The sequence below is a fragment of the Amphibalanus amphitrite genome, unplaced genomic scaffold, assembly GCF_019059575.1.
Source record: "Amphibalanus amphitrite isolate SeventyFive unplaced genomic scaffold, NRLGWU_Aamphi_draft 000465F_arrow, whole genome shotgun sequence".
Taxonomy (NCBI): Eukaryota; Metazoa; Arthropoda; class Thecostraca; order Balanomorpha; family Balanidae; genus Amphibalanus; species Amphibalanus amphitrite.
In genome coordinates this window covers 165,661-193,076 of record NW_024881959.1, presented here as the reverse complement: position 1 = coordinate 193,076, position 27,416 = coordinate 165,661, and the positions used below count along the sequence as shown (strand labels likewise).

Here is a 27,416-nt window from a genome sequence, read left to right as displayed (position 1 = left end):
TTCTGATGTACCGATTTATTATTGTCGTCAACAAACGACAAGGAATATTCCTGACTTAGTCTCATAGCTCATATGAAATTGCACATGTATCCATCAATTGTACAATAAAGTAGTACTTGCAAGTTGCATGTTGCAGTAACTTCCAGTAACTTTAGTAGAATGTGACACGGCAACAGCGACCATTGACAGCGTCCATGACGGGCTGACCCCTCGCACTACCCATCCCCTCTGTTGTTTGACCCGGACGACCTGACGAGTGCCGTGACCGGCACCGTCAGCCAATTTCGGCACGACCTCCTATCTGTCGGCCTCCGGTAATGGAGTGACCAGTGATTAACCCAAGGGGCACCTGACGTGATAGAGGTGCGCCCTTCCATAGAGATATATATCGCCCTTCCCCCTGGAGACGCGTGTACGATTATAGTGGTATCAGAGCATCGCTGCAGTGAGGTCCATTGCGGCGCAAGGAGTATCACTGCGCAGTTAGGTCTATTACAGACCTGTATCAGTACAATAAAAGAAAGCTTCGCTATTGTGTGGTGAATTACGTTACCGGAGTCGGTAGTTGTTATCTGGCATTGGGTGGACTGCGCTCGAAGCCTGTAGTATGGTTGAACAATGAGCAGTGCGGTTTGGCCCTCTCCAGTCGAGCTGATCTCTAATCTAGTCTATTGGTGGCGGACATTTGCCCGCTCGCGGGTCGGTTATTTGGCCGAGAAGTTGCCGCGTTTTGGCCAGCTGCCGCCGAGTTGAGTGATGGCTCGTCGGGCACAGCGCTCCGCAATGAGCCAGTCGGCTGATATGCTGCGGCCAAGCCGGCTGGGGATCCGAGTCAGACCCTGCCCGGAATTAAATCAATGTTTTGTCGGAATAGGTGCCCGTGTGCTATTGACTAGGACTCTCGAAATCCACAGTATAATGCATATTTCGATTACAAATTTATTGAATAATGATCTGTCATTGCATTATCACTAAGACAATGATAATGCAATATTTACTGAGGCTTCATGGACCGGTAGCCCTATGCAGAATGTAAATGTGACCAAAAGCTACGCTGAACAGCGTGGATTTACATTCACTCTAAAGCATCATGCTTTAATCTTACTGCACTGCACGTATTTTCTGTAAGAAAAGGGATCATTTCTAGAAGCCAGATGTTACCGGCTCATATTGCGTGTCTCGCTGTTTTGTTTCTGTTTTCCTCCTTCTGCCCGTTATAATTCTGTCGTCCCTGTGCTGCGCGATCCATTGGCAGCGTGCACGAAACTTCGTGCGTCCCGCTGTCGCCACGAAGCTCACGCGAAGACGTCTGATGTGGCGGTGGTGGTGGGGGGGGGGGGGGGGGATGGCTGGAGGGTTGTCCGTCTTCGACACGGTCATAGGGAGACGTCGGCTGTCCACTGGTGTGTGCTAGTGATTAGCATTGCAACTCTTTGCTGTAGCAATTCTTAGTCACAAGAGCATAAACAGATAATGCTAAATCATATGAAATGTCTTTTATGATTCTAATTCATCTTGCTGTAAAGCGTCTGAATTTGTATGTTTCTACTTTTTCAGAAATTCCGACATTCATACCTGGCCAAGTACACGATTTACGACGTTGCGAGAGGGTGAGTAGACTGAATTTCTCGTCATTTGACGCTGTTAGGAACGTAGCTTATGATATAAAAAGTGTAACACACTTAGACAAAAACGATGACAAAAGAATGATACCACGCAGTAGCACATATATTACGTAAGTCATTCCACCACCAAATTTTGCATATAACTATGTTGCATGTCAATTGTTGTTTGAAACGATATACAATAAGAAATTCTTCCTCGTGATCATATGGCACCATATTACTTGTTTTAGATCCTCTACACCAATTGATACTTTTAGCTTCCGATTGAATATCGCTCACCACAACACACAATAATAGTCGGGTGTCTGAGGACCTTTGACTAATATTAGAATTAATTAATACAATCAGCTGTGCTGATATGCTCAGTGGCTCAGATTGTGCCCATCTGTCGCGCGGTGCCCCTATGTCGCCCCTCCCGCGCCCGGTCAGAAGCCGTGAAGACCCATCCAGCCGGCTGTCAACGGAGAAGTGGGCCGCCGGATATGCTATCGTTCGCGCCATGATAAACGATCTGTTTCACTGACGATGAAGGACATTAGCGCGCTACTTCTATTCTGGGCGCCACAGCCAGTATGACAATTAATAACGCGGCTTTGAAACGGTATCACTTGAGCACTTTTGGAGATCTAGCTGTTTGATATTTAATCTCTTGACAGAACCGTCGCATACAATTAAAGCTAATTTGTTAAAAAGATCTTCAGTGTGTTTGCTTTATCTGAAAACATGTCAGCTTATTTTTAGTGAAGAAGTGCTCAAACGAGACCCTTGATGTAAAGAAATGCCGACAAACACACTATATTTGTCATGGCTAAGTTGCCCTGTCATTTGTTGCGGTGACAGAACGTTACAGTAAAATCGTTCACACAAAACCTATATGCACCACTTATGGTATGAAATAAACATGTATTTTACTATTAAAACATGACTGCGACAGCAAATAAAACCAGACTGCTAAATATCAGACCGTAGTTCACTTGCACAATAGCCGAACCACCGGAAACCATCACGCTCTCTTCTCCGCTCTTATTTAGTCTTATTTAGTTTCATTCATTGTGTTACCATTCTTTGCAAGCGGCGCCAAAGAATTAAGTGCGTAGCACTTTTGCGCCAATTGCTTATGTAATTTATGAATTTTATGTTGTTGCAGTGTGAATAAATGCTCTCTCTCTCTCTCTCTCTCTCTCTCTCTCTCTCTCTCTCTCTCTCTCTCTCTCTCTCTCTCTCTCTCTCTCTCTCTCTCTCTCTCTCTCTCTCTCTCTCTCTCTCTCTCTCTCCGCTCCTCCACATATTTTTTTGTGCTTTCGTGGCCCTTCCTCCGCTCCTCCACAGGTTCTCCGCACCTCTGACCCCCCCCCTCCTCCACAGGTTCTCCGCACCGCTGACCCCCCCCCCCCCCTCCTCCACAGGTTCTCCGCACCGCTGACCCCCACGCCCGAGGAGCGCGGCCACCCGGCGCTCAGTTACGCCGCCTGGGTACCCACCGACAACGTCACCCACGGCCGCGGTAACGCGCTGGTCATGGTCTACAAGAACGACATCTACTACAAGACGTCGGCGGCGGCGGAAACCGTGGACCGAGTCACCACCTCCGGCCAGCCCGGGGTGGTGTTCAACGGCGTACCCGACTGGCTCTATGAAGGTGGGTGGGGGTCAGGGCAAGACGTGTGATGGTCATGCGTTTTTTAATAGTGTCTCTACATCAATCACATTCCATACTGGCAATGCCATTTATCCACGAACGCAACATTGTGAGAAACGTTTAGCTATACTGCCACTGTACTTAGGGCATATAATCTTCAGCAAGTGCAACCAAATCTCACTGGGCGTGGTTATCTATAAGCCCAGAGCTATGCAGCGAGGAGAAGGCGTGTGAAGGTATGGGTGGCTTCTAGTAAAGTAACGTAGTTATTGCAGGTTATTTAAAAAAAAATCAGATATTATGCCATGTATGCTCACCTCACTACCTATATAAACAATAAACAAAACAATAAACAATAAACAAAAAACAATAGCATGCAATCATTTTGTGTAGACTATTTATATCCGCATTGACGTTATGTCAATCGTTTTCATTCCGCACCATTGCGGCAAAACTAGCCACATAATCTGAATTTATTCGCTCGTCATGGCAGTTGTATCTTAAAATATTAATGCATTTAGAATGTATTCATTTTACCGCCCTTCAGAACGTTTCGTTCCAAATCCTGCCACACTGTCCAAAGCTGCCATAAAGAACGAGGGCACCGTCTTTATGGGAACTTCCCAGAATGCGAAACCGTAGTATAAATTCCTTACTGAGTGTGTATGGCGGCCCAGCGCCCATATCTGACTCTCTGTTCGTAAGCTATGACTTCCGTCGTGACGTCAACGGTGGATTCTGTCCACAACGAGCCGTGTACGATGACGTCATCGGTGGCAAACAGAGGCGAATTCGCCGGAGATAGGGTGCGTTTGGGCAGAACTCGAACCTGGGCCGGTAATTGTGGGTGACGGAGTCTGCTTTTTCCGGACTCATTACCGGCAGCACCGAGAGCACGCGCAGTTTGTTGTGTTTAATGCTGTTTTCGTTTGTGATAAGGATGCACCCAGGGGCGTAACTTTGTATACTTTTGGGGAGGCAGATGCCCCCCCAACTTGAAATTTTGCCACCCCAACATTCCGTTTGCCCCCCCCCCCAACCTTGGTGGGCGCCCCCAGGCCTGAAAGGCGCCCTCACGGGCCAGCGGCGTCATAGGAGCGCGTGCGCCATCTTTCAAGGGGGCGCCATCGCCTATATGGAAATGGGATGCGTGAGAGGGGAACCTCTGAGGCCGTGGGGGCGCCTGCATGCGAAAGAGGGGCGCCCATGAAGTCCTCAGGGGCGCCTCAATGCAAAACACGGGCGCCTGAGATGGCCACAGGGGCGCCTGCATGCGAGAGAGGGGCACCTTATTGGCCTCTGAGGCCCTTCGGGGTGCCTCTGAGGTCTATAGTATAGGGGGCGCCCACATGAAAAAGGGGCGCCCATTAAGGCCATAATGGCGCCCCAATACGAAAGAGGGGAGACTGCATGCCAAATGGGGGCGTCTCCGAGGCCCATAGAAAGAGGAGCTCCAGTTGAAGCCCAAAGGGGCGCCTCAATGGGAATTAGAGACGCCTGTGAGGTCTATAGGGGCACCTCTGATGCCCATGTCGAGAGAGTCGTCAGTCGTTTGTGTAACGTTCCTCAGGGATGGTGCGCCGCTTGCGGCAAGTAAAAACTTAGCTAAATAGCGTGCCCCATTGGTTAAAAAGCGCCCCTCGAGCCAAAGTGGTGCCCCTCTGACAACACGCACGTCTTATGTCATCTGTTTTGCTAATAACTAATGCCCCCGCATGCAGATCGGCGCCCCATCCGTTTATCAATGTGACCCTTCAGGTGGATGAAGCGCCCCTCTGGCCAATACCTTATCATCATTGTTGCTAGAACAGCGCCCCCAGTCCGTAGACTGCCCCATTGGCTCCTGAAGGCGCCCCTCGTGCCCGTTTTGGCGCCCCTCTGCACTGAGTAATGAAATGTATGTGGCCTACCAATTCTTAAGGGCGCTCCTTGAGTCATAATCATCGCTCCTCGGGGAGGGGGGGGGGAGGCTAGAGGGCCTAGATACCATAGCACGCTATAGTGTGTTATGGCATCCCTGCTGCTAAAACGGCACACTTAGCTAGGTTAGCGCCCCAACGGTTCATACAAGCGCCCCTCGAGCCGAAGTTCGCGCTCCTCTGACTTACATAATTTCCTTGCTAAGTACGACGCCCCTCGCTGGGCATGGGGTGGCGCCCCACCAGTTTACCAACGCGCCCCTTTAGCCACATGAAGCGCTCCTTTGGTCAATGCGGTCAATACCTTATTTCATCACTGCAGCTAGAGCGGCGCCCCTATTTCGGTGGCTGTTCCATCGGTTCCTGAACGCACCCCTCGAGACAGTTTGGAGGCCATCTGCAGTGAGTATTAAAATTGATGTGGTTAAGAATGGCGCCCTCTGCACGGTGTCGCACCGATTCTAAAGGGCGCCCCTTGAGTCAATGTAATCGTCCCACAGGGCCTTGTGTGTTATGGTATCCCTGCTGTTAAAGCGCCACTCTTGCTTGGCGTAGCGTCCCAACGGTTCATAGCACCCATCGAGCCAATGTTAGCGCTCCTCTGACTATACTGGTATCCTACATCATCTTTTTTGTTCAAAGGGTGGCAAAATGTGGACCCGAGGACCCGGTCAAAAGAACCGGTCTGGACCCATATGGGTCCGGACCGGTTCCTGGAAATTTTCTGGCGGGTCCAACCGGGTCCTACCATAAACCATACATAGTGGACACTACATATGATTGCAAAATATGAAGTGAATGGAAAGAAAACATTTGCTCATGTATGTTCCTTTGCACACTGTAGTTCATAAGTATTATCAGTGGGAAAAGGGCTGTTTTACACGATGCAATTAATGATTTCTACAAACGGTTTGTATTAGGTAATTGACTTTTGGGGAACGGGTCCAACTGGTTCCGATTCCAACTTAGACCGGGTCCGACTGGTTCCAGAAATGTCCAGCCGGGTCTGGTTCGAGTCTGGTTCCCAAAATTTTCACGTTTTGCCACCTCTAGATCAAAGCAGGAGTAATTTGTAGGGGAGAGCGGGGAGAGTTGTATCATGTCCAAGTTGTATCAGGGCGAATTGTGCCAAACTTATCCAATGGATGGCGCTCGCGACACGACCAGCCGACGAGGTTTTCCGGGCGCCATCTTTCCCTGTTCTGTCTTGTGGCTGAGTGGACGCGTCTCGAGGTGAGAGCCGATTTTTTTTTTTTTAATGTCATTCTAAAAAAAATAAGTTGCAAGAAAATGTGTGTTTTGGGCATTTAGATGTGCACGAATTTGAAAGATCTCCGTAGCGGTGGTGAGGGTAGGTTCTAAGGCTGCGTGAGTGAAAACGGATTTCTCCAGTTGTCCGCTGTTTTTTTTTTTAGCACGAGGATGTTTTTCCAAGATGGCGGCTAGGTACATGTTGTATCAGAGCCGGGTGGGGTATGTTGTAACATGTATGTATGTATGTATGTATGGGTATGTTGCTTTTGATCGCGAAAGCTAAGCCCTGGCTCGCGTTTGTAGGTAGCTAGTCAATGCTCGTTCCATTTCGGCACAATGTGTTGGCTTCTTTGCTCTTAACGGGCCACTTTTGCGTCTAGTCTGTTGATGTCACCAGGGCTATGTTGTCTAGTCACCAGGTGGCGCAGTCGGTTAAGGCGTCGACCCGCGGTGCGGGCGGTGCCGGGTTCGGGTTCGATTCCCGGTTCCGCCCGTTCCGCGGGCGTCGTCCCCGGCTGTGTCACCAGGTGTGGGGTAGGCTCCCATTTCAGCCGTAGCCTGGGGGGCGGGGGAACAAGGGCCAGGAGGAGGAGGAGCCCTCCTGTAAATGGGACATAAGTGCCCGTTGGAGGGAGGCCTGAATATAAAAAAAATGTTTCGTTCGGATTGCATTGACCTAAGTTTGGTCTAATAAAGTGAAGCCTTTGAGCATACCTATACATTGTATTAACCCCATTTAATGTTGCTGTTATGTTCAAAACCAGTAGCAAGCACACTCCCTGAAACGTGAAATAGTGATACAAATTACCCCACCATGTGATACAACTCACCCAAGCCATGGGGCAAGTTGTATCAAAAACATTGTTCTATTCGGCAGACCGTAGAAGAAAAACTGGTAGAGGTAGCGGAAAAGTTACTTTGCACAAAAAAAGCAGAAGAATCAAGGAAGGGGACAGTATGGAAATAATGAGTTTATCACGGATAGTTACGAGTTTATGGGTCTCGGAGTAAAAACTGATACAACCCACCCCACTCTCCCCTATCATTTCGTGATAACTTGATATCACCTGGTGAGCCACAGACTTCTGCATGTCTCGGTATACAGAGGTATATGGGTGACCTAAGCTTGAACGCTCTCAGCCTGGGATTAACCCGCGCCGGGCTGGTGCTCCGCGACTTCCGCGCCGGGCGGTGAGGGGGGTGTCTGGTCTAACTCGGCTCCTGGGCCACGTAGCGACACGCAGTAAGCATCATTCGAAAGAGCGTCAAAAATAATGACGGAAACACTTCGGTCATTTTTTGGGTCAGGTCAAAGGTCAGGTCGCCTGAGGTCATCGAAGGTCAAATGTAGGCCATTTCAACAATTTTGGAAACTGCAACGGCTAACTCGGGACCAATAGAGCTACAGCGCCGCGGAAAAGCGCATTCGATAGCCCTTTTACAGACCTTTCTGACCATTGTTCTCAGATTTGACCTAAGGTCAACGGTTTAGCCTCCAAAGGGCAAAAACTGTAAAATAGCAGTTTTCACGAAAACTGTTTTTCGGCAATAACTTTTGACTTAAGAGTGCCACGACATTACTTTTGGCAGCATCATGTTCCTCTCGTCGAGACGCGTCGAATGAACTATTTTTTGACCTTGAAAGGTCATTTTTAAAATTTGACCTCAGGTCAAGGTCATAACCTGACCGAAAAGGGTCATGTTGCATATCAGTCGATCCGTATCGTCGAGCTGAATACATCTGAAGTGTTTTCATCGCTCTAGCACGCCTTTATCAAAAGTTACAGCCAAAAAACTGGTGGTGACCGTCTATGACCTGAGATGACCTCAAGGGCACACAGAGGGGTCACAGGTGCATTTTTTCCGATTCAGTGTATCATGTTTACCTATGAAACGATGTTTGAGAGGGTTCTAAATACCATTCGTCCAAAAAAGGCTCATTTCAATTTTCTCCCATTGACTTATAATGGAGAGGTCGCAAAATTGACCTGACCATAGGTCACTGATATCAAAATTCCGAGATAAACATTTTAGACATACTGTTACTCTTATCAATCGCTGAAAGTTTCAAGGCGATCGTTCAGTCGGTGTAGCTATGACGAGGATTGCAACTTTTTTCTGAGGTGAGGTCTTTTGACGTGACCTGGTGACCTGACCTTGAGAGCTCTGGGTCTGAAATTTGCACATGTGTAAAAAAAAAGATGCATGAACAGGTGTGCCAAAAACGGCGGCGCGGAGTTTTGAGATATCTGCGAAAAACCGCAGGGGAGGTGTTCACTCCCCCCCCCCGGCCCGGCGCGGGCGGGGGGGGGCAATTTTTTATTTTTTTCGATGAGGGCAAATTTTTGCCACTGGTTTGCTTCTAGAACACGTGCGGAAAAGATGCAGTATGAAGTGTGTTCTTAACTTAAAAGGGGAGGCGTAAAAACGTCCCTTGCTTCTGCGTGGGGTGAAGTTCTACAGATTTGTTTCTTTAATCTCGCCTTTTTATCAGTTGTTTTTTCTTTTCTTTTTGTCAATTCATCAGTTCGTCTCGTTTCTTTAGAAAAACTACCATATGCGTTGTTTAATAAGGCGTCACTACCCTGGTCCCCAATTCCACTACCCGCCCCCGGTCGACTCTCTGGTCCCCAAAGTGCTTTCAAAATGTATTTGGTTACAAAATAATTCCGCGCTTTTGGCGCGCTATTTCAGAAAAAAACTGCAACATAACGTGCCAAAACACGACGGCACAAAAACAACGTGCTATGGTAAAAAAAATGCTGCACCGTAAACTGAAATAAGACTTATTTCTAGACAGTCACGGGGAGGCGCCCCCATGCCCTTAAAAAGGCGCCCCCGACAGCGTTGCCCCCCCCCCAACGAAAACCAAAAAGTTACGCCCCTGGATGCACCGGGGAAGGATTAGGAACGCTAGAGCTTTAGCAGTGGCCTAACTTGATACCAGCAGTGGAGAGGAGAAGGCAAAGTGAACTTATCCGGTAAGGTAATGGAACAGAAATGGAAAAGTTACATCAAAGCTTATAAGAATTAGTAACAGTAACGATCAACCAGATAATTCGCGCTTCATATCGTTACGTATAGTCTGATGTGGTCCACTAATATAGGGAGCGAGCAATACATTGGATATTTCTAGAACCACTCGTAAGTCGTAAGGCCGAAAGTGTTTGCATTGACAGCTATAGCCATTAGTGGCTTTCTTCTATGAGATGAACTATTTCTGCAGTGCTCTCACGAGAATGTTGATATATCATTTCACAGAACATTTCATTCCAGAAAGATATTCAGTGATCCCTCCAGTGTATCAAATCGGGGAATATTCTTGGAACTGCACTCATATCCCATGCATCACCATTCGGCATGGCGCAGTCAAATCACACCAGTCCCTACTGGTGATGCGATATGTTCTATTTCTGACCTCCACCACCGTGGTAGAATCATTCTGTGGTATTGTCGATTGCATTGCGATCGGCTCGCCGCAGGGGTCATCCGGGGGGTTTGGGTTGCCGGGCGCGGGTCGATCGGTCGCGGGGTCGGCCGAGAGTCATTGAGTCCCTGAGTCAGTATGACACTGAGTCATTGAATTAGCGTCGCTCGGACCGCCCAGAACTGGGCAAAAGTCAGCCGTCATGTGGCATTTGTAAAAACTACGAGGCGGCGGACTCTGTACCGGGCCATAAGAGCATGGGTCCGTTTTGAGGGGCTCCAAGCCGTGCTCAAAGGAGGCAAACAAAAAGATAGGCAATGTATTTACAATGTGTTTATTATATTTTGCTCAAATGAAGTGCTTTATTGACTTGAGTTTGTTTGGCACGTTTTGTTGAGCGAAGTAATGGTGGACGCCCAAGTCGATCCAAGCTAAAAAGGCTGCTCGAACGTGGTCTGGTTGAGTTTTCCATAGTGGTGCCTGGGGGAAGCCGATTAACGCTGCTGCCACCAATTCACGATGAATTTTCTAATACGGATTCAATATGGGCTCATCTATCATCTCGCTGTCGAGCACCATCGACTGTTGGTTGACGTTCGAAGAAACGATGATTCCGCTCATCTCTGCTAACAGATGACCGTCCAAGCTGGCAGCGAGCTATATGCGCAAATGTTGCTGAATATGCAGTTGGCTACTGTATTTCGAGATATTACAAGCAGTCTGCAGCGTGGCTACTCTAACCGTTATAAAATTGATTTGTGCCTTTGTAGCTCGGCTCTAACACAGTGAGGGGATGAGGGGAAGGTTCAAGGAGTACATAAGGAGCGTCGTCTTCTCATGTCTGAGGAGGCTCGTGGGTCAGGGCAGAGGGGGGGGGAGAGCTCTGTCAAACAGCGGACACTGATTGGGATTGATACAGATACAGAGATGTTGTGGGATCGGCCTGACCAGAATCTGTCGAGGTTTGCGGAAAAGATCACTGGAAGGCTGGGGAAGTGCATTGTGGTGATTGTAGGCGAAAGGATATGGAGGATATTCATAGGATGGAAAAACAGTGAACACTCCGATGAAATTATATCTCATAAAAATTGGCCTTCGGAGCAGCGGGTGCCAACGTATCATTTAAGGAATAGCAGTGCAAAATAAATCCGCTTCTGCAAAAATATGCATTAGACTTTGTTTTGTAATGTGTATTTCTAAGGTTTATTTTTTCTTGTGTCTCTTATTCTGAAGCTCTTATGGGCACATATCACCTTCCCAATCCGAATGCATGAGTGTCTCCATACTTCATCCAAATTGTTGCTGGAAAAGCAAAACCACGATTCGGCTCATTCGCTCAATGGACTCGATAATTCAGCCGTGTTCACTGTTCAGGGTTCCTGGGAGACGTCGTGACGCCACATCAATCGGTCCAACAATCACCCCAGTCAACGACCGAGACTCTGAAACGAGCTCGATTACTGAGATAGGCCGTTTTTGTGCTCAGCTAGGTCACATGGTCACAAATGGACTGCTTCCTCTAAACTGGAAAATCACGACAGCATCAGCCTTTTGATTTTATATTTTAGCTTATCAGATGCTGGAAATAGCTTCCGTTGGACTTGGTCCACGATTTTTGTTCTGCATCATGCACGATGCATAAAGAGATGACACGACCATGACCATGACAGAGATGTTGCACTCTCTAAGAACCGATGAAGTATACTTAACCCTTGTCTGTTGCCTGTCTGTCCCCAGAGGAGATCCTCAGTACCAACGTAGCCATGTGGTTCAGTCGTCGCGGCGACCGAATGGTGTACGCCACGTTCAACGACTCGGGTGTCACGGCCACCCCGGTCACCTACTACCAGCCGAGTGGCGGCGACACCAAGTACCCGGCCGTCTACTGGATCCGATACCCGCAGGTACGGCGCGCCCCTCCGTACTCTTACACAAATACACCTCCATCCCAGTCACCTATTATCAGACGAGCGGCGGCCACACCAAGTACCCGGCCGTCTACTGGATCCGATACCCGCAGGTGAGTCACGCCCCTCCATACTCTTACACAAATACACCTCCATCCCGGTCACCTACTATCCAGCCGAGTGGCGGCCACACAAAGTACCCGGCCGTCTACTGGATCCGATAACCGCAGGTACGGTGCGCCCCTCCATACTCTTACACAAATACACCTCCATCCCAGTCACCTATATCAGACGAGTGGCGGCGACACCAAGTACCCGGCCGTCTACTGGATCCAATACCAGCTCCAATCCAATACCAAGATCCAATACCAGTAGGTAAATCCTGGATGGAAAGTGCAATAGCTGTTCTAGCAACACAAGTCGCGCCTGACTGTCTTAAACACACTCCAATCTCCGCGGCGCCGCAACACTCCCATGACCCCTGCGGGCTTAGGTCCTGCCCGCGGCGACCCGAATCTCATCGCCCGCCCTCCATCCCCGCCTGGCGCATCTGCAGGGGATATAACCCTAGCAGACCAGACCAGAGGATCAGCCAGAGGGAGACACTCCCGGCTCCCGCACCGTCATGGGTATCTTCTATCTAATTAAGCCCACAGAATATCGTAATACGCCTGGATACGCGAACGGACCGAGGGAGCTTACCTATGAACTGCTGCGCTGCGTGGAATCGTGATTAGATCGGCTCCTGGCGGTACTCAGTTCGGTGGCCAGTGCTGTGGGCGCGCTAGGCAGATGGGTCCTCGGAATTAATAGGGCCTGCAGTTGTGCTATTTTGGGAACATATGCAATGTACATTACCCACAATGCTGGTAGGCGTTAATTTCCGGTAGCACGGGCTTGCCTGTGTCCTTATGTGTGTGTGTGTGTGTGTGTGTGTGTGTCTCTCTCTCTCTCTCTCTCTCTCTCTCTCTCTCTCTCTCTCTCTCTCTCTCTCTCTCTCTCTCTCTCTCTCTCTCTCTCTCTCTCTCTCTCTCTCTCTCTCTCTCTCTCTCTCTCTCTCTCTCTCTCTCTCTCTCTCTCTCTCTCTCTCTCTCTCTCTCTCTCTCTCTCTCTCTCTCTCTCTCTCTCTCTCTCTCTCTCTCTCTCTCTCTCTCTCTCTCTCTCTCTCTCTCTCTCTCTCTCTCTCTCTCTCTCTCTCTCTCTCTCTCTCTCTCTCTCTCTCTCTCTCCCTCTCTCTCTCTCTCTCTCCTTCTCTATTTATATCTCTATCTCCATTCAGCGCTCCTCTTCTCTCTTTTACATTCTTCTCTGTGACTTGCTCATCTCCAGTTTTCGTACACGAAAAATTGCTAATATATTTCATTGGGTTTTAAGAATTGTGATTTATGTTCATTTACAAGAAAAATATTTACATTTATAATTATTTTTTTTTTTCTATTCACATCTTAATTTTTGTCATTCGTTTGACGATTCCATTTGATAATTGTGATAAAATAACCACAAACGTGGTGTTTGAGTGCAGTGAAACTTTCATGAAGTCTTTTAAATAGGTACAGCCCGAGTTGTTGCTTTTTCCAGCCATTATGACATACGTATTCTGAAATACATGGTATACATAATTTGCTTTTGATGAAAATTGATATGACCGAAAATTAAACGAACATCAGTGATCAGACACGCTGGAAGGCAATATTAAAGCTGGTCATTATCATGCAGTCCAGTCACATCTGGTCATTTTCCACCACTCGCTGCTGATCGAATCACGATCCGACTCCCAGCCTGCCACAATCCAACGTCCCCCTCCGCGCCGGTCTAACCACACTTTATCGGCCCTCTTGGCCGCTCGCCGGCCGTGTAAATCTAAATTCGAATCCGGGAGGACAGGGCGCGATCGGTCTGTCTAACGGATGGATGGCTCCGCTGCTGCTCAGATAATGCTGCCGTGAGGGTTTCTACTCCATTCTACCGCTTTCGGTTGAGAGTTTTAAGTCTCCTTTGTGAACAGCCTAGCCATTAGTGAAATCCGTTGCAGGTTATATCGCTGTTTTCTTATTACATTTTTAGGTTAAACATCATAGATGCATTAATATTTTGGAGGGAAAATAATGTATTCAGTGTCGTTAAAACTTACCATCGGGGAAGTGGCTCTGATGGCATCTCTGAGCCTCGGGGTTCATTATTGGAGTGTTGTTCATCCTCCCACTTTGCCGACTAATTTCTCCTGGCAGTTAATTAGCGTGGCGTGCGCAAACAGCCAAATGAAAACCGGCTCTTCCAAAGCCACACCGCGTCGATGTCACTCCACACAGGCTGCAGTGCATATGTCAGTACTAAGAGGCAACTGCTGAGGATGGAACAACCCGTTGAACACGACAAAATCTACACATGGAATTGGATAATAAGGCACCGTGTTTTACATTTTTCGTCTTTTCACTTACTGAATCTATAGCATCGTTCCTTTAATTTACGACTCGCCTTTTGCCTCTTCATTGGGATTGGGGATTGCTTCTTTGCAGTCATTCGTTCGAATTATCGATTTTATAACCCTCTATTCCTTGCTGTCCTGTGCTGGGGATGCTGCCTGCTGACAAAGCATCGTTGAACGTTTTTCTATTAGGGCAATCGATGATAGTGGGCGTTCTGGATAGTGGAGCAATTTTACAATCGCGATAAATGGCCAGCGAAGCGGTTACGGATATCATTTGCAACAATCATATTACAATAAATAACTGGTTTTGTGACATAGGCCTTTGTGTTCAAGTCTATGACACTGCACCAATTTTGCCTAGAATATGCAAACCTTCCTCACTTTTTATCTTCCCAGTAATACCTTATACTGATCGTGGGCTGAAATACTGCTCAGTGCTGCTTTTGTATAGCAATACTAGGCGTATGCTCGTAGAAATCATACGTGGCTTCTGGCTAGACCATCAGAGACCACCCTCGGCCAGTTTCCCCATTATTGTACGGGGCGCGTTCCTTCCCACGGGGACCGGTGCACTTACATCATGCATCAGCTCGCTCCCATCCCGTCGGGCTGGTGTGTTCCCTCCCAGGAACGGTGCTGCAGGTCGGTCAGAATCCCAAGGGGTTGTCCGGCACTCATACCGGGTATTATGGAGCGCCCAGCAGACTCCCACGAGTGGCATCTCTTCTGAGAGGTGCAGCGTGGTAAGTGCAGGAATGAATAACACCCAGGTAGCAGGAATATGGGTTCTTCTCGTGGCGTTGTCCATGTCGTATTTGATTTATGCTGCGTTCTTTCCATTGCCCATCATTTCTTCCCAGTCTCGGAACAGCGCTACAGTTTAGGGAAATAACAGTAGGCATTTGTGAATTTCTTTACTTGCAGATACCTACCTACTTGAACGTGATTCACATTTATCAATCACTCACTCAAAACACTCAAATCAAAGGAAGATATATATTTTTTTCCAACTGAATTTGCACCAACCTATGATATTGAAATCTTCTCGTTTCTGATCAGCCATTCTGATTCCTTGTCTGACTCATCCAACCTGACTTTACCCCTCTACCACTCCCTCTCCCCACTCTCCTTTACTCTACCCTCGTCGTCGGCCCGCCCGGCCCAGCTGCCGCCGGTCACACACTTCATTACCGGCTGCCAACGATCAGCGGCGGTCAATCTGACCGAGGGCCGGCACGGTGGGAAGCGGCCTTCAGGGCGGTGCCGACGGCACGGCGCGACACGGTGGGAACGGGCCTTCAGGGCGGTACCGACGGCACGGCGCGACACGGTGGGAACGGGCCTTTTGGGCGGTACCGTCGGCACGGCGCCTACCCACGCTACCGACACGGAAAATGATCGTACAGCCGCGGGGCAGGTGGGGTGGGGTCACAGTGTGTGCATTGTGCCTGTACCCCCGCGGCTGAGAAATCATGTGAAACAGCAGTGAAAACAAGAGCATAAAAGAACACCAGAGGAATTGGAATGTAAAGTGTGTAGGAGAAAATGTCAGGCACGAAACAGGGATTTTTATAAAAATATGTTTGCAAAGTTAGTCGAATTAGATGCCAAAGAACTCATATCACACGCGTTTAATTTTGCTTCAGTTTAACTCCTCCCGTTTATTTTCAGGCGGGCACTGCGAACCCCGAAGTGACTCTGTGGGTGGTAAATCTACGGGACATCGGTGTGGCGAGCGCCAACGACCTGCGCCCGCCGACCGGACTTAAAAGGTAGGTAATTGTGTACAAGTGTGAAGCACGATAACAGGTCAGACAGCTGAGATCAGTTAGCATGACTTCAAAGCTGATATCACACCTCGTAGCGTTTTTTACCGCCAAATTGAAACGAGGCAATACTGACTGGCCGTTTGTGAACTGACCTGTAGAAGATAGATATCAAATAATATTTCGAATAGTATGTGTTGCAGGTTGACAGCTTACGGCATGTTTATAATGAATGACATATTGTCTGAAACCAGCTGAAGGCACAAACTTCTTGGCTCGAATAGCATTTACTCCAGAATAACTTGACGCGAGGCGCAGGGCTTAAGTTACTTACGCCATCAAGAAAGTTAGCTATTCGGTGAAGTCATGCGTCAAGGATTACCTCGGGCTCCCAATTCTGCCTGCGACGAGAAATTAATGCCGACACTGAAGTTATCCAATTATTTTGAGATCAAACTTTTGCACACGCCTTCCTGGACAAATCTTAGACATAAGTCAGCTCGCTAATTTCAACACACGCATCTGGATCTGGCCCGTGTTTGTTTTTTAGTGTCGTCCGCCTCCGCTGAGTTATTGGCTTCACACGGCTCACGCATTCATGAAGCATTGCTTATTGTGTTTTGTTTTATAATTGAATCATAATACTATTTACGTTATTCGAGAGTCAAGAACTCGTGCCCATTTAGCACTATTGCATTTTACAAAGAAATATGCTTGAAAATTAATTAATTGCCACATGTTGAAAGCCCGTTTAAAGTTGGGGATCATAAATCAGCATCATCATCGTGCTTTAATGACGCCGTAGCACTCAGTTTCTCGTCTCTGCCTCCACAGCGACTACTACTTCACCGATGTGTCCTGGGTGGACGAGAAGACGGTATCGGTGGTGTGGGCCAACCGCCACCAGAACACCTCTCACATCAGCGAGTGTGTCGACGGACTCTGGTACTGCTCAGAGGTCAGTATTGGTACTGCTCAGAGGTCAGTGTGAGTACTTCTCAGAGGTCAATATGGGTACTGCTTAGAGTCTACTGCTCAGAGTTTAGTGTTGTGGTCTGCTCAGAGGTCAGCTTGGGCACAGCTCGGGGGTTAGCCATGTGCATCAATTAACCCGGCAGTTGCTGGGGTATTTCGCCACCCACCGTTTGCTGGGGGGGGGCGTTAAACGCCCCCAGCCGATAACTCGAGAACCAATAGGCGCAGCGAAACGCACGAGGCGGCAAACGAAAGAACGCGACGAGACGCTTCAGATGAGTACTTTAAAGTTGAATTTTGAGGTCACAGGTCAGGTCAAGGTCAGGTCAAACACCTGAAATCGGGCTTTCAGTAGCATGGACTTCAGGACTTCGCAATGGGCGCCTCTCGTCATAAACTCTGTCTAAACGGTGCACAATCCATCATATAAGGCCTACAAGAGTGTCAGCTCCATGCAGGGGTCAGTCAAACATAGGTCAGGGTCAAGGTCAGGTCAACCGGGCAGGCACATATCCCCGAAAATAAAAACTGATATTCGCAGCCTGTGACACATGTTTTATGAGTAATTTGGGGCGTAGAGCACGATGGTGACATTCATTTTATCATTTGTGTACGTGTTTGGCTAAAAAAGTTCAATTTAAGAAATGCATGTATCATGGTCGAAGTAGTTACGAGAAATTGCCAAGATTCAGTTCAAGATTTTGGAAAATGCGGAACGATAATCAATAATCGAAGATAGCCATCTGAATGTTCATGGTATTGGCAGTCTAATGGCGTTTACGGCATGTCTGTATGTCTATTCTGTGATTTTATATGATTTTTTGAACATATGCCGTTTTTGGTCGAAAACTCAGAAATCATGACGTCACTAAAACCTCTATATCTCAAAAATTCTCCGACCGATTTTTTTGAAACTTTGTCACAATAAACTTCAATCAATTCCCTACAGGTACCCAAAATTTGGCGCGCCTGCGGCGCGCCGTTTTTATGCTATGGCCCGGCGAAAAAAGTGGGGGCGTTTAACGCCCCCCCCCAGCAACTCGCGGGTTAACCTAAAGCGAGCTCGTTTGTGTTATCGCGGCTACCACTCTGTCAATGCCAAAACAGCCATATAAACTTTCCCAGCAATACATTTTCTCATTCTCCACTCCCTCTACTCACCTACTCGCCCTCCCCGCTCTTCCCGTCCACCCCCACTCACCCTCCCGCTCTCCCCACTCTCCCCAGAGCCACGTTCAGGAGCAGGCGGCCCCCGGCTGGCTGGAGGTGCAGGCGGCGCCCCTGTACGCCGCCGACGGGCGCAGCTATCTCACCCTACAGCCGGTCAGGGACGCAGACGAGGGCCGTTTCCAGCACATCTCGCACGTGGACGTGCTCAGGAAGCAGCTCACTCCGGTCACCATCGGCGCCTTCGAGGTGCTGGAGCTGCTCGGCTGGGACGAGCCCAAACAAGTCATGTGAGTGTGCGACTGACGATGGATATGGGTGAGAAGGGACGCGTTGCCAGATAGACTTGATAAATATTTAGTTTTTTCATAGATAACAATAAACTGTCTATGCTGGCAATCGGTATGCTGTAAAACTGTCGTTTTAACGCTTCAGAGATGATGGGAGTTTAACTATCAATTATCATAGTCTGCCTTGCACGAATATTGTTTGCGTTTGTGCTCGCTGTGAAACGTCATTTTTCCGATGATCTTTGCAATATCGAACACTAACCGCTGGTGCTTTCTTTTCTATCCCAGCTACTTCACGGCAGTTCCTCAGGGCACCCCTGGCGAACGACACTTGTACCGAGTGAACCGCACCACCACTGCCCTCTATCGGCCGACGCCTGAATGTCTCACGTGCCCAGACAACAGCACAGAGCGGCCCTGCCTCTTCGGCAAAACGCTTATGGTAAGACCATATCCGCTGTATGCCCCTAGCCCATCCTTCGGCGGTGAAGGGCAGCATTTTTCGCATTTTATGAAAATGAGCATTTATTTTAAGCTCATATCATCATAATATCTGGTAGAAGTAAACTTTCTGAGTTTATATCTAACCCTCAGATAATGTCGCTTCTCTCCCTGAGGTCAGAGCGCTACTCCCTCAAGTCTAAGTGCCGCCCCCGTAGTGAAGTGAATACCCCCCCCCCCCCTCGGTAGGCGAAAAATGTGCCACCTCTGCGCCGACTGCCCCCACCCTATGGAAATCCTGGATACGCCCCTGTGCGAAAGCATTTTCTTAAATCATCGAAAGGACTGCAATTTTAACGAGATAACAAGTAGCATGTGTCTGTGGTATGCATGGGCAGAATATGTCGGCTGGTATACGTTTGGTTCGAACCTCTAGCTGAGAACCCGCTCTTTTACTGGTCTCTCTGCTGACTGACGCCTTGCGCCCTCGGCAGGGTCCCCGGATGAGGTACTACGTGCTGGAGTGTCTGGGCCCGGACCTGCCGTTCACCGAGCTGTACATGCTGCCGGAGAACAAGCTGCTGACGCTGCTGGATAACAACACGGCCATCCGGGAGAAGGCCGCCGAGATGGCCTGGCCCCAGGTGAGCTGGTCAGGTTGTCCGTCAATGCAAAGTGAGGTCAAACCGGTATTGGGTCTCGGAAAATGGGACCGGCAACGTAGAGTCATGCAATCTAGCTTTCAAATATGCCTCTGCCGAATGTCATCAAACTTATGGTCGTTTCATTTAGCTCAGAGATGGCATGCCCGAGAATCTGACCAACTCACTGATCCGTGTAACGTCTAACGGCTTCCTTATTTGACCAGCACGTCTAAAGACGAGCACCGTCATATTATGTCCCTTATCTGCCATTCGCTGCTCCATCTGTGGAACCGAAATCGCCTCGTACCTGCCTTGCTCTCTGTTCTGGTCTAGGGCGACTGTCCTACCATCCACCTTGACCCAACCTGACCTGAGCTTGCCCTCTGACCTGACTCGACCCGCTCATTCCTGCGACAGGTGCGCCACCTGACGGTGCCGCTCTCCGAGGAACAGGAGGCCGCCGTCGAGCTGATCCTGCCTCCCGGACTCCGTGACGATGAGGTCACCCGGTACCCCATGATCGTCGAAGTGTGAGTCGTCGGAGAATGCGTGGTGTCCTTGGGTTGCCTAATGTTCTTGCTAACTATATCGAAACGTTTCATTAATTACCAGTATAACGCCTTTTGGGGCGACTAACGGAGCGAGCGAGAGGGTGGGCCTTGCACGTGCGAAATTGCGAGGGGGTACCTCCAACTGACTTGTGCACGGCACCCTACTAACCGGTCTCTAGCGATGTGCCAAATTTGGGCACAATCGGCCCAGCCGTTCTCGAGATCTGGAAGCGGCACCCTGCACGTGCGCACGTGCAAAATGGGTCCCAACTGACTTATGCACGGCACCCTACTAACCGGTCCCTAACTGTGTACCAAATTTGAGCGCAATCGGTCGAGCCGTTCTCGAGATCTGGAAACGACCCCTGCACGTGCGCACGTGCAGCAGCACCCCAACTCTGGCACATGGATATGCAGTGCCTAGTGGGTGCCTACCTACATGCCAACTTTCAGCGCAATCGGCCAAGTACTTACCGAGATATTGCAACAATTACAAAACTGACACCTCTTCGTTTTGCACGTGGCACGTGCATAAGGGGTCACCCACATGCATCGGGAATAGTCCAATACTTGGTAGAAGGAATGAAGCTACCCTACAAAATTTACCGCATGTAAATCGGTCAAGTGGTTGCTGAGATATAAGCCTCGCAAAAGCGTGACCACGGCCGGCCGGCCGGCCGGCCGGCCGGCCGCTCATACTCAGAAATTTCCGTTAATCTAAGGAAAGACTACGCTCGCTTCGCTCGCTCCGTAACAATTAATCGCTTTAACTCCCCGTCATGCTTGTATACCAGCAGTGAGCTCCGATTGATGTAATTTGGGTTCACCTCGACACACATCTACATTTATGTACTCTGACCAGTCCCCCTCCTTTTTGTTGTTCTGCAACACTTCCCATTCCAAGCGTTGATGAACTTTTCCTCCTGGAGTTAGCCAGTTCTCTACGTTTCACCCTCTTTCGTCTTCACGCTCCCACTTCCCAACTGACACCTGTCCCGCTGCATTCGCAGCTACGGCGGGCCCGGCACGCAGCAGGTGACCTCGCGCTGGCGGGTCGGCTGGCACACCTACATGGCGTCCGGCAGGAACTTCATCTACGCCAGGATCGACGGCAGGGGCTCCGGCAACCGCGGCCAGAAGCTGAAGCACAGCGTGCACGGCAAGCTGGGCACCATCGAGGTCCAGGACCAGGTCAGTCGGGAACGCCACGTAGTGAACGGCACCAGACCTGCAGTTGCTGGCTATTTGTGCGTAATGGTGTGATTTTGGATCTATAAGGGTGTGCTAACTGCTATAGATTGTTCTGGTTTGTTAGGCTAAGGTTCGATCTACTTTTCGATATCTGTGGTCGGCTCTTACCTAGCTTTTCTGGAAACCCTATGTAAAAACCTTTGGTAATTTCGTCTACTGACCTCCGACCTCCCCACTGACCTCTTTGACCTCCCTACTGACCCTTGCCACCTCACTCATCACTCCTCTGACCTCCCTATCGAGTTAGCGACCCCTCTGAGCTCCCCACTGACCTCCCTGACCTCCACAGCTGAAGGTGGTCCGTAAGCTGACTACAGAGCAGTACTTTATCGACTCGCGCCGTGTTGTCATCTGGGGATGGAGCTACGGAGGGTTCGCCGCAGCCATGGCGCTGGCCTTGGACAACCGGCGCCTGTTCCGGGGAGCCGTGTCCGTGGCTCCCGTCACCGACTGGAACCTATACGGTACGACACATGGCTGAGGCGTGGTTACTCTTGCCAAAAGTGACATGTGAAAGTGATTTCATTTGTCAGTGTCGGTTTTGCTTAAAAACGAAGGATGTGTCATGCTGGAGGACGACGCACACCGCGAGTAGACGAGTTGTCACCTGTGTCTACATATAAGTAAGCTGCCATTTCACTGGAGAGGTTTTCATTGAAGGATTAGGTATCATGTCACTGACCCAATATTCCAGGGAGTTCACCTGACCCTACCTGATCTTTATTTGACCTCCAACTGACTTCTGCGCGCAGACTCGGCCTACACAGAGCGGTATATGGGACCTCCTGGCGCCCGCGGCAACTACCGGGGTTACGAGGAGGCCGACCTTACCAGCCGGGCCGAGAGCTTCCGCAACAAGAACCTGCTGCTGATCCACGGATCCGCTGACGACAACGTGCACGTGCAGCACAGCATGCTGCTCTCCAGGGCGCTGGTCAAGGCTGGCGTCACCTTCAGACAACAGGTGGGTAGAAGTGACGCTGCAGTGGACGTGGTGATGATGATCTTTTTGCTTCTGAAGATTTGTGTCTTTGTATTCATGTCATGTCTCATGTAATTTCTTCATGTTTCCTAGGCTTGGATTCAATCGTATGGTTTTGTGATGCGTCATGTGACATTTCTTGCAGATCTACCCGGACGAGAACCACTTCTTATCAGGAGTGAAGCGGCACATGTTCACACTGATGGAGGACTTCATCGAGCGCTGCTTTCTGCCACCGAAACGGATCATAGACGAGGCGCTCGAAAAGCTGCGCAAGAAAAAGAAGATCGACTAGACTCCCATCGACTCATCCACCCACCCGTCTTGTCATTCTGGTGCTATATAGCCGGTGTCGTGAGCGGGCCGATTTAGAGGTCCTGGTCCAGCCGTCCCCGTAGTGTCCGCGCCCGCCACCCCGGGGTGCCGGGTCTCAGAGGACCCCGACCACCCCAGTGATCCCGCCAGTGCTTTAGAGACGCCCGGTCCCAGTGATATATACGTGTGCTTGGTTTGGTCGTTGCGGGGAGCCTACCCGGCTCCCGGTGCTGTGGGGTGCTCGCGGAGGTGTTAGGGGTTATTGAACCCCTCTCCGGTCGAATGGAGCTCAGTGCGAGATATATAGCCTGTAGTTATCCTTGGGCAGGTTGCTAGATCTCCTGTAGATTATTCTTTCCTGAATCATAGCGCAAAAGAAAAAACAAACAAATGGAAGCATGATCCGTTCCCATCTGGACTCAATTGCGAATGACAAATCAGGCACCTTATTATGTCGTTTTGCCAGCTTCAAGTACCTTATATGTGTCGGGATCGGCTCCCAAGTGCCAACCGATCAGAATGTTGTAAGTAGGCGGTAGATATGAATGGTAGGACAAAGAAATAGTCGCAATATCTGGTAGTGTAGGGAGGTGGGACAACTGTGACGAGAGCCCTTATTAGGGGTGACTGAAGGCGCGATATTAACGTTAAGCGTTCTGGAGTCGGTATGCCTGGACGCCTGGAGGATGAGTTTCATTTCTCTGCTTGTCTGAGTGAAGATGCTCTAAGTGGTTGGAGGAGCAGAGCGACTGGCGCGTGTTGCTTAATCATTCCTGTGCGCCCCTGCCTCGTGAGGGGAGTGCGACATTATTAGCCCGCCAGGCGCCGGGCTCTCGTTGAATGCGTCACGCGTACGTTCGGAGCTGTTGGTTGCTCATGTCGTTGTTTCGTCCTGTAGTGACCGTTTGTCCCGACCTTGCTGATCAACGACCTCACCTGTGATGCCGGTCGACAGGAGTTGACCTGACCCGACCCGACCCCGACCCGACCCGGTCCCTTCCCTGCGCTACCAGCAGGTCCGGCAATACTAACAGCACGGGTGAAGGATTGCGCCGTATGTGGCGATCCGAAGTGCATTGTGTTCATACTGAGAGAATGTTACATTGTCAGAACTGTTTGGGGCACGCATAGACAGGCCCCTCTCATTGGTATGCGATGCGATGCCAGATGTTTTCGGGACATCCACGGGCCAGTGTGAGACCATTCTTTTGCTGACGACAGCGGATGGTGGTCTCAGCGCGACTTCTTACCCGCCCGAGAGCGTTGATGCCACTGAACTTGCTTGCCTCGTCATTTCTTTAGAAGTTTCTTCAATAGCCGTTACCGACTCCGAGGCCCCATGTTATTCACTTTGAACTGTTCAATACCCAGCGTGATGAAGGTAGTGCCTCGCTTGAGGCTTCTAGCTAGTGAAGTGTTTTCTTATACAAATCTGTGTGTTAGCTGTTTTTCGATACATTACCGGCGCCGAGGGCCTGGTGCAGATCTCTATTGGAGGTCTACTCTAGCTCAGGCACGCGTCTTGGCCAGTAGACTCTCAGTGCCGGCTCCTGTTAGAGATTGGCCGGAGGTTTCCCCGTACGGTCGACAGTCTAGAAAGTTTTATTGTATAGTTATTCTTATGTATGTAATACAAACAGTCCAGATCCATTTCGAGTTTGTGAGGGAGGCTCGTGAGTGTACTAATAATGATGGTGCCACTGCCCGAAAGGTTTCCCTCCGACAGTGTGAACAATCATTAAAAAGCGGAACGTTTTAGAGATGGCTCCTCACCATCCAATCGGTTCGTGGACTACACTGAGAAAAAAAATTATTCCCCTGGAACACCTTTAAGGGTGTGTACCAAACTGCACCTCGCTGGGGTGTCAGACGGGTGTCACTTTTGACACCAATACAGGTGTCATTGGGAATGAAACACCGGGTGTCTGACACCCTTTTAGGTGTCTGATACCAGTGGCGCAGCCAGGGGGGGGGGGTCAGAGGGTCAGCTGACCCCCCCGAAATTTTTGTCAGGGGCCCGCTCGAGAGAGAGAGGGAGAGAGAGAGAGAGAGAGAGAGAGAGAGAGAGAGAGAGAGGGGGGGGGAGGAGAGAGGCCCTAATCTAATCGGACGAGCCCGCTTCGAGAAATGCCTACTGGGACACCACGGATGAGGGGTCGGCCTGGGGCCCCAGGTGGACGGGGCCCGGGCCCCCGGGAGAACGGGCCCGGCCCCTGGGAGAACGGGCCCGGGCCTCCTGGGTGGATGGGGCCGGCCCCCCCCCCCCCGTTGATGGGTCCGGGCCCCCGGGAGAACGGGCCCCGAACCCCGGGAGATTGGAGAACGGACCCGGGCCTCCCGGAGAACGGGCCCGGGCCCCCGGGAGAATTGATCCGGGTCCCTGGGAGAACGGGCCCGGGCCTCCTGGGTGGATGGGGCCCGGGCCCCCGGGAGAACGGGCCCGGCCCCCGGGAGAATTGACCCGGGCCCCTGGGTGGATGGGGCCAGGGCATCCTGGGTGGATGGGGCCCGGGCCCCCGTTGATGGGTCCGGGCCCCCCGTTGATGGGTCCGGGCCCCCGGGAGAACGGGCCCCGGGCCCCGGGAGATTGGAGAACGGGCCCGGCCCCCCGGGAGAATTGACCCGGGCCCCTGGGTGGATGGGGCCAGGGCATCCTGGGTGGATGGGGCCCGGGCCCCCGTTGATGGGTCCGGGCCCCCCGTTGATGGGTCCGGGCCCCCGGGAGAACGGGCCCCGGGCCCCGGGAGATTGGAGAACGGACCCGGGCCTCGCGGAGAACGGGCCCGGTCCCCCGGGAGAATTGACCCGGGCCCCTGGGAGAATGGGCCCGGGCCCCCTGGGTGGATGGGGCCCGGGACCCCCGTGGATAGGTCTGGGCCCCCGGTAGAACGGGCCCCGGGCCCCGGGTGGACGTCGGACCCCGGGTGAATGGGGCCCGGCCCCCGGGAGAACGGGGCCCGGCCCCCGGATGGATGGGGCCCGGGCCCCCTGGTGGACGGGCCCCGGAGCCCCGGGTGGACGGGGCCCGGAGCCCCAGGTGGACGTGGCCCGGGCCCCCGTATGGATAGGGCCCGGGCCCCTGGTTGAATGGGGCCCGCTAGGGTGACCCGCTTGCTCCGCAAAGCGAATAAGGGGTATTTTCGATCGGTGGGCGTTTGGTTGGTCTTGTGTCCGTGGGTGATGTATCCATTTCGGTTGATTGCTTTTTGACGGCTAAGCATTTTGGATTGGGAAAAAATATCCATTGCATCGAGGTGCTCGTGTCTGATAAGCATGCGTTCTACTATAGAACATGTCATGTGTAGTTTATAACAACGGTTGACGTAGGTTATTGAAAAATGACAGCCATCGATGAATTCCTATGTAGAGGTTTCCAACATTTATATTTTTAAGAATACTGTTGCTCGTCATGCAAAAGCGATGATTGGATTTTGGACAAAATTGAATGGTCTTTCCAACTATGCCATTTTCAACTGTAAAACGTACCAGGTTATGCAGTAAAACCCGTGTCTATAAGTTGCGCAAATTTCAGCGCACTTGGCGCAACGGTCGGGCCCGTACCCCGCGCTAAGTAACACCATGCCGGGACCACGATAGCAGACAGAAGCTACGTCACCACATCACCACGCGACAACAAACCCGGCCCATGGCAATACATGTCCCATATGAGCGCGTTAACCCTCGCCGGCACAGGCCATTCCGGCCATTTTGCGTCCTTCGACGGCACAAGAGGGGGGGGGGGGGTACGACCCCTTCGTGTTTGGCCCATGATCGAGCTAGAGCTTCGCGGGAAATACGAGCGTGTTCCCCGTGACGAGAGGAAGCCGACGATACCCAATTTTAAGGTTCTTGTTCATTGGTTGACCTTCCAGGTCAGGTCAATGACCGAAAAATCGGGAAAATCGGGACCTGTTAGAACGTCGTTAATTGTGGCTGCTATAGGGTTTTTCGGGGTACTGATCATGAATAGTTATCATGTTAGTTTTGATAACAGATGAGGTCTTTATGCATTTAAGCCAGGTCGGGTCAGGTCAGGTCAGGTCAACCAGTAGGGGTCCTGCCGGGTATTCGTAGTACCTACGTGCCAGCCGCCTCTGGCAGCTTCGTAACATGTTACGAAGGCACCAAAACTACTTCGTAAATGTTCAAATGGTTGCTAAATTCGGATACAGCTCCAAAAACTAGCCTGGAAACATGTATAATTCGAAAAAAGTACCGAGGTCATCATAGGTCAATGACCTGACCTGACCTTCAGGTGACCTTGACATCCACCTTAATGCATGGGAGCAGCATCAACTCACATGTTTGAATGCTTGAAACCACGGAAAGACTGCAAACGCGCGGCTAGTGCGAGCCGGCATACGCCGAATCGCGATTCTGGCCAAACATGGTCTCGGAAAGTAGGTCACAGGTCAAAGGCCATTTGGGTCAGGGTCATGAAATTTCTAGGGTAGGTGTAAAACTGATCAACGCGAGGGTACTGAAAGTTTGGTTGCGATCGGCCGATTTTTACCCGAGTTATTCGCGAAAAACCTTAGGGGGGGGGGGGAGGTTGCATCATCCCCTCCCCCTGTGCCGGCGAAGGTTAAAACTGCTTGTGAGCGAATTCACGTAATGAAGAAGAATAAAGCACAATCTACTACAGCAGCCAATAGATGACTGAGTTAGGACAGGCACGTAGGACTGCTTAAATCTTGTCCGACAGAAGCAGACAACAGTTCCGTTTGCATATATGCTATGCATATTGCGGAAGGGGCACATTTCGGCCTCGAAAGATACGAATTCATACGTCATAGTAACATATTTCTGTCATGGTCAATTCACGTGGAAATTGA

The 27,416-nt window shown here is 50.4% G+C and overlaps 1 protein-coding gene across 4 annotated transcripts in view; it reads left to right on the top strand.

Annotated features, from left to right (window-relative positions):
* The window catches only part of LOC122391996 (dipeptidyl peptidase 4-like), a 121,710-nt gene extending 97,479 nt beyond the window's left edge, over positions 1 to 24,231 (top strand). For all 4 annotated transcript variants that reach the window (XM_043386386.1, XM_043386388.1, XM_043386390.1 and 1 more), the window contains 13 exons: positions 1,558 to 1,610; positions 3,032 to 3,264; positions 11,602 to 11,768; positions 15,871 to 15,971; positions 16,800 to 16,923; positions 18,168 to 18,397; positions 18,686 to 18,839; positions 19,333 to 19,482; positions 19,900 to 20,012; positions 21,044 to 21,224; positions 21,574 to 21,748; positions 22,037 to 22,248; positions 22,412 to 24,231. In XM_043386386.1, the coding sequence (XP_043242321.1) occupies positions 1,558 to 1,610; positions 3,032 to 3,264; positions 11,602 to 11,768; positions 15,871 to 15,971; positions 16,800 to 16,923; positions 18,168 to 18,397; positions 18,686 to 18,839; positions 19,333 to 19,482; positions 19,900 to 20,012; positions 21,044 to 21,224; positions 21,574 to 21,748; positions 22,037 to 22,248; positions 22,412 to 22,561 (2,043 nt within the window). In that variant the 3' untranslated portion in view covers positions 22,562 to 24,231. The remainder of the gene's footprint in view (positions 1 to 1,557; positions 1,611 to 3,031; positions 3,265 to 11,601; positions 11,769 to 15,870; positions 15,972 to 16,799; positions 16,924 to 18,167; positions 18,398 to 18,685; positions 18,840 to 19,332; positions 19,483 to 19,899; positions 20,013 to 21,043; positions 21,225 to 21,573; positions 21,749 to 22,036; positions 22,249 to 22,411) is intronic.
* The last annotated feature ends 3,185 nt before the right edge of the window (positions 24,232 to 27,416 follow it).